At 37.9% G+C, this 11,290-nt stretch overlaps 1 protein-coding gene and 1 long non-coding RNA gene across 3 annotated transcripts in view; one reads left to right on the top strand and one right to left on the bottom strand.

The window, feature by feature from the left end:
* RAMP3 (receptor activity modifying protein 3) overlaps window positions 1-3,344 on the top strand; it is an 88,112-nt gene extending 84,768 nt beyond the window's left edge. For both annotated transcript variants that reach the window (XM_006026820.3, XM_025207827.1), the window contains one exon: window positions 2,199-3,344. In XM_006026820.3, coding sequence (XP_006026882.1) covers window positions 2,199-2,454 — 256 coding nt within the window. In that variant the 3' untranslated portion in view covers window positions 2,455-3,344. The remainder of the gene's footprint in view (window positions 1-2,198) is intronic.
* Window positions 3,345-10,437: 7,093 nt separating this feature from the next.
* Window positions 10,438-11,290, bottom strand: part of LOC112550804 — a 20,228-nt gene continuing 19,375 nt past the window's right edge. Inside the window, exon 3 of the long non-coding RNA XR_003094813.1 lies at window positions 10,438-10,463. This is a non-coding gene — a long non-coding RNA (uncharacterized LOC112550804). The remainder of the gene's footprint in view (window positions 10,464-11,290) is intronic.

Raw genomic sequence — 11,290 nt, forward strand, 5'->3', positions numbered from 1 at the left:
TCTAAGCAGCATAACACAGTATTATTCTAGTCTCCAAGGTTTTGGAATATTTTTTCTAGAGACTACTTTTATTTCCATGGACATGTGTTTCAAGACTGTAAACCACTACTTAATTTGTGTAGAATTTTGTTTGGTTTCATCCCTATTGAATTCAGTAATATTTTCCAATAAGGGTACTGTTTTTTGGTAGGGGCATTGAAGTATAATCAGATGAAAGATAACCAAGATGAAATATTATTCTTCACATCACTGTCTCATCCGCATACAGTAGGGTATATTTAGAATCTAAGTCAGCCTAGGACATAAAAGATGCATACTGCTAGAACAGATGAAGGATGTCATTATTAAAATTATGAAAGGATAATATTGGTATTTTATTTTTAACTTATTTCCTGTTTTTGCTGGCCTTGTCACAGAAGCTTCCTTTCTACTTCTTTTCCTTAAAATATACATGTACTGTTTTTTCTCATGCTAGGCGCTATGTTTCAGAGCCTCTGGGTGTGGATGTCTCAAGTCATTTGAGGCAAAGAGGAAGATACGGAATTGACTCAGAAACCAAACCAGTTCAAAGAGAAATGGGAGAACATAGGGGCTTTTTCTTAGGCTGTGTTTATGAATCTATTCTTTTCCCTTATGCACACAGCTTGTAGAAAGCAGCCATCCAGGCGGCATGTGGTATTCTGCATCTATGTGGCAGTTGCAAGGCAGCCAACCTATATTCTCAGTGGCAATTGCTATAAAATAGACCCTGACATGGTCTCACTTCCACTACTACGCAAGCCGAGACTGAGTTGCTGCTGATCCACTGGAGTATTCTTCTTCTTCTGTAAGAATAAGCCATCAGGGAGGAGTTACTGAATTTGCCTACTGTAGTGGGGAGGGAAGGATCCACAGAGTGTAATGCTGTCCCTTAACTCATCAAATGGTTTCTCTTGTCTCTCTCCCTTCCTCTCTCTCTCTCTCTTTCCCAGCCCTTTGAAATAAGTTTAAGTCATACACCGTTGAAAAGAACATTGACAAATACAACAGACAATTATTCAGCTTCCTTATTTATTTCCCTCTCTATAGACTGTCCAGACAATTCAACTTCTTAATTTCCTGTCTCCTCCCACTACTCCACCTTTTCCCGAATCTCCTTTGCTCATGACACTATCACAGCAATCCATCAAATTATTCATTTAGGCTTTTTGTTTCCTTTTGCTTAGAATACTCTGTACTCATAAATATAAATCTTGGTTACATTTGCACATTATGTGTATATTTTGGTACATCTGTTACTATGCTGAAATGGAATGCTACATGTTACACAGTGGAGAACAGTTCTCTGCAAGGTGGCAGCTAGAGGAATTACAGTTTTCTGACATGAACTAAGTGCTTCTGGAAAGGTTAAGAGTTCAAAAATTAACATTTTCTTTGCTTTTATGTCATTACATTGCACTAAAAACATAGGGCTGCAATTATTATTCAACACTTCATGAAATTATGCTGTAACTGCACTTGATCTCAGTCTTGTGTCCACCTATGGACTAGGTACAAATTAGTCCTGAGTACTAGCTCAAAAGTTCTTGTTTTTTCTACATTTATTTTTTTATGGGTAATATAACTACTTCAAGCCAAGGGAATTTCATTCTAATTCTGCACAGCAAAAATGAAAGAGTGAAGTACCAGCCACATGGTCTAAGATTTTACCCACAGTACCTGGTAGCCTAATCATGGGAATAGGAGTTCTCAGTTCTGCCTCTCACTCATTATAACATCTCTGGTACCCACAGCCTCCATTTACTTTCTTTCAGTAGAAGTATCCATAGCATAGATACCCCTGCATAGATTCTAGAGATGATAACAAATCAAGGTTGCATTAAATCCATATACAGATATTACAAATGATACAAAGATAATAATAAAACTGAACTAATCGGCATTTGTAGTAGTGTGCTTTGAGATCTTTCCAATAAAGGGTCCTATATAAAAGGCAAGTATTATTAGTAGGTACTGAAGTAAAATATGGGAGACTGTTTCTTAAAATAATTTTAAAAACTTGCTCAGTTTCCAAGGATTTTGTCTGGTGAGCAGATGCAGGGGGAGGGAACAGGTTTTATATCCCATCGAAAGTCATTAAAACACAAAGTGGTAACAAACTGTTTTTTCTTAAAGATTTTTTTTTCTTTAGACTCATTTTTCTTACCTTTTCTCCCCAGGTATTATGATAATTTTACACAGTGCACAGAGCATGAAGCCAACAATGCAAGCTGCTTCTGGCCAAACCCCCTTGCAGAGCACTTCATCACTGGAATCCATAAACAATTCTTTTCAAATTGTACATCAGAAGAGGTCCATTGGGAAGATCCTCCAGATGAAATTCTCATACCTCTGATCTTAATTCCTGTCTTGCTGACAGGTGCCATGATAACGCTGGTGGTGTGGTGCAGTAAGAGAAGTGATATTTTAGTATGAACCACTCTTTGTTTTTTCCCCATTTTCTGTCTTTTAAAATAGAAGAAGAAAAGTTGATTCCGTTTCACGTTTCAGATCCGAAGAGCTTTAACCTGTTAGGTACTAAGGGAGAAAACTTTCCTATGGTCGAACAAGTGTTCTGCTTGGACCTAAAGACAGAGCTTCTAAACTGAAGGTTTTCAGCATTGCTCATACAAAGAAACCGTGTTTTCATCAAAACCAATAACTGTGGTTAACAGGTCATGGAAATCCCATTCAGGTTTGGATAATGAGGGAATGGACTTGCTAGCCACAGGAGAGTTTGGTTGAGCGAGCTTAAATTTTCTAAAATGATATGTATATGTATCTGAATGCACAATTAGTGATTAATTTGCCTTAGTTACAATGGTGTTATGCTGGACCTTTGAGTTTTCCTTTGTTAACTTTGTTACTTCAGTGGAAGAGCCCTACTAAAGCAATTTAACAAGGAGATTACCACGAGGCAGCTTTTCTCGGAGGTTAATAAAAACATATTGAATTAAAGATTGCAACTGTTGTCTTGGGGGAAGGAACAATTCATACGGCCAGTGACTATTAATACAGAGAAAACATTGCGTTTTTAAAACATCCTTTGGTGTATTTAGAATTGGCTCATCTAAGAAGGGACTTCAGGAAGGATGAAGATCTTTTCCCAGAGCTGGAAAATATGAAGGGAAGTGGAATGATTATGAATTTACCAAGGAATGGTAAAGGAACTGTCATACGCCATATCCCTTTTTTCTTTGTTTTAATTATTATTCTTATTATATTGATGACTGTGTTCACTGTGTGCCCCTATTTTCACTTCACAAAGAATCTTTTTTGTTCAAGCGATGTCCTCTAAGCAACAATAATAAAAAGTGTTATATTAATTGAGGTGCTTTTCAGAGTTTAATTTTGAACAGAAGTCATTTTTCATCTCTTAAAAAGTACAGAAGATGTGAAAGATGTGAAAAGAAAAGAGGTGAGAACAATGCTTGGAATTAACAGAGCGTGGAGGAATGGAAAGAAACAAATTCAATGCAATAGGTCTTATTAAAAGACAACACACTCCTATATAATGATATAAATAAACACAGAATGTCCCAAATATATTTTCTTTTTATGTTCCTATTGTAACATTTTTTCTTTGTTATATACTAAATGTCTTTTAAACCAAATATTCCATTATTCTGAATACTCAAGACTTTTCATGCATAAATACTTATTTCTATACCTTGGACACTAAAATAAAATACAGCTAGAATTGCTAAACAACTATGTCTTCTATATGCACTAGATCGATTTCCTTCTTTATATTTTTAACCTGGTATTTGGGATACTTCTTATATATGGGACATATGAGAAATATGCTTCTAAATTAACATACAAATTCTCCCCAAGTTTAAAAAGAATACATATAGAAAGATAAACTGTACTTGTAGCTAACTACTGTGTATGCATCTTCCCCCAAAAAGCAGATATAATATATATACATATATATATATATGCATGTGGGTTCTGGTCCCTTTAATATAATTAATGCTATATTTTTAGGAATTACAGGTTTTGTAAGATACTTCCCATGTGCATTTCAGTAAATAGTGACTCATTTTCCTTCTTCATGCTAATTGTCAGTTTATATTTGTAAAATCTGTCAAGATAAAGATATATGTGCAAAATATTTTTATTGATGTTATATTTAATAGATATTAAAAGCCCTGTGTTCCAGCATCATGTTTAGAGCTGTGAGAATAATGGATGTTTTTTGGTTTACTGGCTTCACAAAAACCATGTAAAAATGTTTCAGGTTGGCCCAAAATGAAACATTTTTATATCTTTGGCAAAATGAAGGACCAAAAAAAAAACCATTATAGAAGATTGAAATCCTTACCTTGACCCAAAATGAATTTTTTCTTTGGGGTTTTAATTTTCTTTTAAAATTAAGCCTTGCCAAATTTCAAAACATTTTAAATTGGAATACTTAAATTGCTTTGTTTTTTTTAAAGATGAAATAAAACATTTGCCTTTCAGATTTTGTTTTATGCTTTTTTTTTTTTTGGTCTAAGCTTATTTGCTGAACTTGTTATGGGTTCTTTTATCTTGGTTGACCAGAATTACATTTGTCATTGAATAAACTATTCATCTGAAGGTGAACTATTCATCTCCCAGCTCTAGTCATGGTGAATGACATCAACTAGTTTTGGAACCTAATTAAAGGGAAATTCTCATGTTGCATTTTGACGACATCATCCTTTTGCATACTTATTATGCTTTCAAAACAAAAAATATATTAAAATGAACTAGATGCCAAATTTAATACTGCTTTGTTTTGTTTAATGCTTCCGCATAGACTAGGGGTAACATTTTCAAAAGCAACAGAAAGCATGGACAGGGGTTACATTTCTAGCAAGGGAAATGCCATGCTTCCACTAGTAACTGGGAGCATACGTATATTCATACAGTTTTTCCTGCAGTGGAAATGTTGGATATGGGGAAAAGATTTCCCTCAGCAAGAACGATCTTGCCTGTTAAAGAGTGTCTTATGTAGGAACAAATGCCTGCATGCTTTCTTGCTGTTGAACTGTTCCTGGTGATGGGAAGGAATCAAGCAGCAGGGAAAGGCTCCCTGTATCTTCCCCAGATTGGGGTGACTGTAAAGATTTGAGCAGTAGTTGCCCCCTGTTATGGTTTGCAAGGAGAGGGGGTGGCTTTAGGCTGGAATACCTGTATGCTCCCTCTTGTGAAGGTTTCCAGCGCTGCAAAATTCCCAGAAATGTGTGGTGCTAGAATGAATGCCTATCCATAGCCTAAGTCACTTTGGGCATGTAAAACTAATCAGTTCTAGTGAGAAGCAAAGTTTATCAGATCACTTGCAGTGCCACCATAATGTGGCCACATAATTTCTTATTCTAGAGCTGGCACTGGCAGAGTTCACGTGGAGTATCCTTCAACAGCACTGCCTTGCATGGAGAGCTTTGTTACTTTAGATTGTACCTTGAAATTCAATAGAGTTGTTATCCTAATGCAAGGAAGTGATTAGGATGAAGGGATGTAAATGTAATGGGCTTTTTCTTCACACCTTATATTATTTTTCAAATTTCAGGCACAAATATATTCAATTTTCCCTAGATGTGAAATTCTGTTAAATTAATCCTCTAATCAAATTAGGACTTTCCTAATCTGTTTGTTGACTATGCATAGGTATTAAGGCAGAGAATTTAAACAAGCAAATGGGAAAAAGAGACCACTAATTAGTACAGCTGAAACTGTAGCTGCTAAGTGTTTGCAGAAACCCTTCTGGGGAAGAAAGAAACCACAGTAACCAGTTTTTAACAACTCCATTGCATTAATGAGAAGCCAGTGAAATAGATCCTAAATCTTTTGATGTTATTTGCATTGGAGAAAAAGAGAAAATGTGGGCTACTCTACTCTAATGTGGCTATGTTGCATGCATGGCTGCTCAGTCACCTTTCCCCTCCCTAGCCTGGGTCCTGTGCCAAGAAAATCATGTCTGGCCCTAAAAATGTAGTTCATTTTATAATTGCAAATTAATTTTATGTTACAAGAGAGTCTCAGAGGAAAATAGGCAGTAACTCAAAGAAAAACAGTCCCAAAATCCCACTTAGAATTGGAATAGTGTTTGCACCAGGAAACACAGTGGTCATAAAGGGCAACATGCTGAGATGAAAATGAGAAAACATGTTTGCAAGCACTATTAACAGCAGAAAACAAATGGCATCCTTGCTAAGCAGACAGAAAAGGCAATAAATGTCAACGTTTTCTGATTCTGTGTGTGGGAGGGATACGGCTATATGTCCTTATTTATAAGATTTATAAGGTGAAACACCTTCAACAGGGAAGATTGAACCTTCTAGGATCAGGGCAATCTTGTGACAGGAAAAAGACCTAGTTTCAAGTCCTTGATCCATGCCAGGTATAATGGTAGGAACATAGGTGTAATGGAGCGGGCTCTCTGCTGCTCTCTTTGTGAGAAAGGGCTGTCTTAGTTTACTCATCAAGTTCCAGGAAAGGATTCATGAAAAGAGATAAGCACCTACCTCCACCTTAAATTGAAGTGCCTAACTCCTTTTGAGACATTTTGTCCTGGCTAATTCAGCTAGCTTCCTGTTGATCACATTGGCTTTTTAGGAACCCATTTGTAGGTGCCCATTTACAGTCCATCAGGTGCCTGGTGAGTTTAGGCATGGGGATGCATTATATACAAATCTGGGAGCCTAATATGGGATTGCAAAATCCACTGAGCAAGAAGCCCCTTAGGGTTAGGCACTCCACTTCTAAACATTACCCTGCTTGAGGCCCTTTGTGGATATAATTTTCAAGTACAGAACCTGAAAGGTATTTAGGTGCCTACCTCTGATTGAAATCAAAGAGAGATTTTGGTCTTCCTTGTGTCTCAATTTCCCACTTGTAAAATAAGTTTAATGTTTCCCTATCTGATAATGGTCACTTAGTGATAAAATCATTAATGGTTATTCATTTACATGCCACAGTAATGACAGCCATGTAAGTGCTGAGATATTTTAATATAAGAATATTCATTATAGCATTTGGGATTGTGTTTCAGTGCCAGCCACATCAGGGCCTTAAGCAGCTGATTTACTTTCAATAATATGATTTTGCACTTGTAATACCTTCACAAAGCATTTTGTAAACTTGAATTAATACCCAGTAATGGCCCTGTAAAGTAAAGCAGTAGGCAGGGCAGGAAAGAATGGTAGTGTTACTATTGCCATTTAGTTAGAAAATCTGAGGTAAAGAGATTATATTTGTGCTGATAGCTTTTGTAGCACCTTGGTAAGTACATAGTACTTACCATGATCATCAGTGAGTCTCTACCTCTGCCTCTGGAGTCTGATCCTGTTGGTGAGGCTTAGATGTGCTCAGAGAATGTCTGAGATTGGAAATTTAGGTGGAGGAATGTCTGGTTTCTGAATCCAATCACTTATTAGCTGGAGGATAAGCACTGAGCTGCACAGACTAGGGCAGATCTGGGAAGGCTAATCTCTAGGCATTTTGCCATCCATAAGGTGCCTAGTGAGTGTAGGCATCTCTAGGGTTTGATGGCAGCACCTTTGGGAACTGAATGGGTTTGTGGAACAGAATGTCTTAGATTCTTTTTCTCCTATTTCATATATTGTTTCTTTTCCTTACTGATACTGTTAACCATCCTAATGTCAGTGGGATTTTCAGGATCAAAACCTTGAACATAGGTGGAATTTAAACACCTAAATTCTGCTTCATGCACTTTTGTAAGATCTAGCTTTCCATTTCCCATCTGTAAAATGGGCATAACAGTACTTCCCTGATTCTCAGAGCTGTTATAAAAATAAATATGTTAAAACTGAGAGGCACTTAGATACACATACAATAGACATTTATTAGAATAAACTAATAAATAAATTGTGAAACCTTTTTGGGAGATGAATGGACATGTGGGCAGAGCCTGTTAGATTTTTTCTCCTATATTGTTTGTTTTCCCTCCTAATATTTTCTTACATCAGCCTAATGTCAGTTGGGCAGTAAGGGAGGTTATAGGATTATCTCTCTCTACTGTTAGCTTTCACATAGTCCTTTTGACATCTGCATTGTCACGAAGCTCCTAGGTAATTTAAAAGCAAGTTTTGGGAGGCAGTTTCAGGATTGTTTATAGCTGGAATTTCTTGATTGGGATGGTAACTAATTGTCCTGATTTTGTGGAGAGCTCACCAAGCTAAAGTGCAAGTAAATTTATAGGTAATATGTAGAAGTACACGGTCATTTTCATGACACTGTGCTTTTAAGGATTTAAACTTTTATTCTGTACCTAATAATTATACATTAAAGCTTAATGTTCATACAGTCTTTTCAGTATAAATTATCTTTGGAAAAAGCCGGGGGTGGAAGCACAAGGAGTTTATGAACCATAAATATAGAAGACTAGTGAATATCCACACTCCTCCCTACACTACTTGTACAGGTATGTCACACAGCCCAAGCTACTGGTGGATTTTTCTGTATTTTCCACCTGGACTAATATTTCACATAGATACTATGGAAAAATGTACATTTTTGTATGAAAAATATGTCTGCTTGGTCTTGGGCAGACATCCCCTCTCTGCAGAGGAGATCCCATCTGTTTTTGTATGCCGTCTTCTGGTATCTACATAACATGGTATTTCACAACTTTTAAGTCACAGTTAGGGGCACAATGCCAAAGACCACAATAGAAAGAATGTCCTGAGGGAGATCAATTGCTTACACCCAGATGCACAAGCTTTATTAGATGTCTGATGAGATTTCTATGTCAGTGTTTTTCCCAGTTAGTAGATCTTATCACCTAAAGTTTTAAAGGGCTGTCGGGTTGTTTTCATTTGGTTAATGCTCATGAAACCAAATGGATAACCATTTATGGAGTTAACATACTTTATAATCTACTCTGGTAGTAGCATTCCTAGGAATAAAAATGCGAGTGTGCCCTGATTATGATGGACAGTAGATTTAGATCTCTCATGTCACAGCAAATCATTTGTATTGCCAATGACTCAAAATAATATACTCAAACTTGTCACGACCCTGCCACAATATGCTAACTTACATTTTAAATCCACTTCTATGGAGATGAGAATTGGAATCATGCACAGATTTTTCATTTCTGCACAGAGGTAAATTTTACCATACAGAGGGTCATTGCAGTACAGGTTAGGGGGTATCACATGGACCTGTTGTTTCAATGGGCTACATGGAACAAGGCAAGGTTTGAACTATTCTTTTTGCCAGCTACTTAATTATTTGTGGGGGTCTATCTAGATCAGGGGTGAGCAAAATGCGGCCTGCAGGCCAGATGCGCCCCGCCAGCCCATTCTATCTGGCCTGTGGGGCCCCTAAAAAAATTAGAAAACATTTATCTGCCACTGGCTGCATGTCATGTGGCCCTTGATGGCTTGCCAAAACTCAGTAAGCAGCCCTCTGCCCAAAATAATTGCCCGTCCCTGATCTAGATGGAGCCTACCATAGCAGGGTCATCACTTTTGGGCCAGGAGAACAGAGAACAGCTTTGTCCAGTTTTATATGGGATCTTGTTGGGTATAATTGGGGACACCTCTTGGCAGTCACCTCTCCCAGTCAGTCAGTCTTGATGTAGAAATCAAACATAGGATTTGCTTTCCAAAGTATATCCTTTGGAAAGCTGCTTCACCAGGTATTTGCTGACCGAGATCTACAGATGGAAACTAAGATCCTGGTCTCCAATGCAGTGGTTATCCCTACGTTTCTCTACAGATGCGAGACACGGGTGACATTTCAAAGCCATCTTAAGCACCTGGAATAGTTCCATCAGCGTTGCCTCATTAGATGGGAAGACCACTGTACCAATGCCAGCATCCTCTTGGCAGTTAACATAACCAGCATTGAGGCAAAGATCATGAAACATCAACTCCACTGGGCTGGCCACTGTGTGCAGATGGCTGACACCCATCTCCCGAAGCACGTCTTCTTCTCTTAACTTAGTCATGGTAAGAGAACCTGCGGAGGACAGAGGAAGCACTACAAAAACAGCCTGAAAGCATACCTTATTCTTAAATAAGACATCAACTCTACAAATTGGGAAGTGCTGGCTGGTAACAGGTCTCAATGGTGCTGCACCATAAATCAAGCTACAGCTCACTTCAAAGAGAACCGTCTTTCTCAGGAAGCCAAGAAACAGCAGAGGAGGAAGGACAGTGCACAACATCCTGGCCAACAGCTGTGCCCCCACCCCTTCCCCCCCAAGGCACCACTTGTCATATCTTTGGAAAAACTTGCAGAGTATGGATTGGACTCCTCAGTCACCTTAAAACTCACCTTAAAACTCACCTGGCAGACATCATCCTCATACCAGGGGACAGCCAATAAAAAAATTGGGGTAGTGTAATCAGAGAGCTTAATTCAGTTGTGAACTATTTGAATACTGTTTGTAAATATAAGTCTTTGAAGGCACAGAGTTAGCTGGGCTTTAGTTAGGAGATTTATTCCTGAGAAAAAAAAGACATTGATAAATGTTTTTAAAAACTTGTTTTAATGTTTTTATGCACATTTAACATTTATAAAATGTCTTTTTGTAAATATAAAATCTATAATAAATATAAAACACTTTATAGCTGTTTTATATAAGGGAGTATCCCACAGAATCATGCTTCTTTTCTAGGTTTTTTCTAGAGAAAATACATATGAAATAGGGTTAAATATATTTGTTTTAAATAAACAGGAAGCTCTGGAAACTGCCTTATAGTCTAAATAAGTTTGTTAAATGCAACCAAGCAGAACTGCATGTGCAGAAAATGGTACGAGAAACTTCTGATGTCAACTTCCTAAACTTATTTACATGGGAAGATTTTAATGTAGAAAATCATAAACTTTGTTGAAAGAAATCAATGGCACTGTGATAATCCTCGGGCCCGCACTGTTTAACATCTTCATCAGCGACATGGACAAGGGGGTGGAAAGCACGCTGTCCAGGTTTGCTGATGACACTAAGATGTGGGGCAAGGTGGATGCACTTGAAGGGAGAGAGAGGCTGCAACTAGATTTAGACAGACTACAAAAGTGGGCAGATGAGAATAGGATGGGGTTCAACATAGACAAATACAGGGTGCTGCACCTTGGGAGAAGGACTCCACAGCATACATACAGGCTGGGGAGTTCCCCTCTTGAAAGCACAGAGGCGGAAAGGGATCTTGGAGTCATTATTGAGTCCAAGATGAACATGAGCCGCCAATGCCAGACCGCAGCCAGCAAGGCCAGCCATACCTTGTCATGCATCCAAAGTTACATCTCAAGCCATTCCAGAGAGGTGATACTC

This window comes from Alligator sinensis, unplaced genomic scaffold (assembly GCF_000455745.1).
Source record: "Alligator sinensis unplaced genomic scaffold, ASM45574v1 scaffold456_3, whole genome shotgun sequence".
NCBI classification, from domain to species: domain Eukaryota; kingdom Metazoa; phylum Chordata; order Crocodylia; family Alligatoridae; genus Alligator; species Alligator sinensis.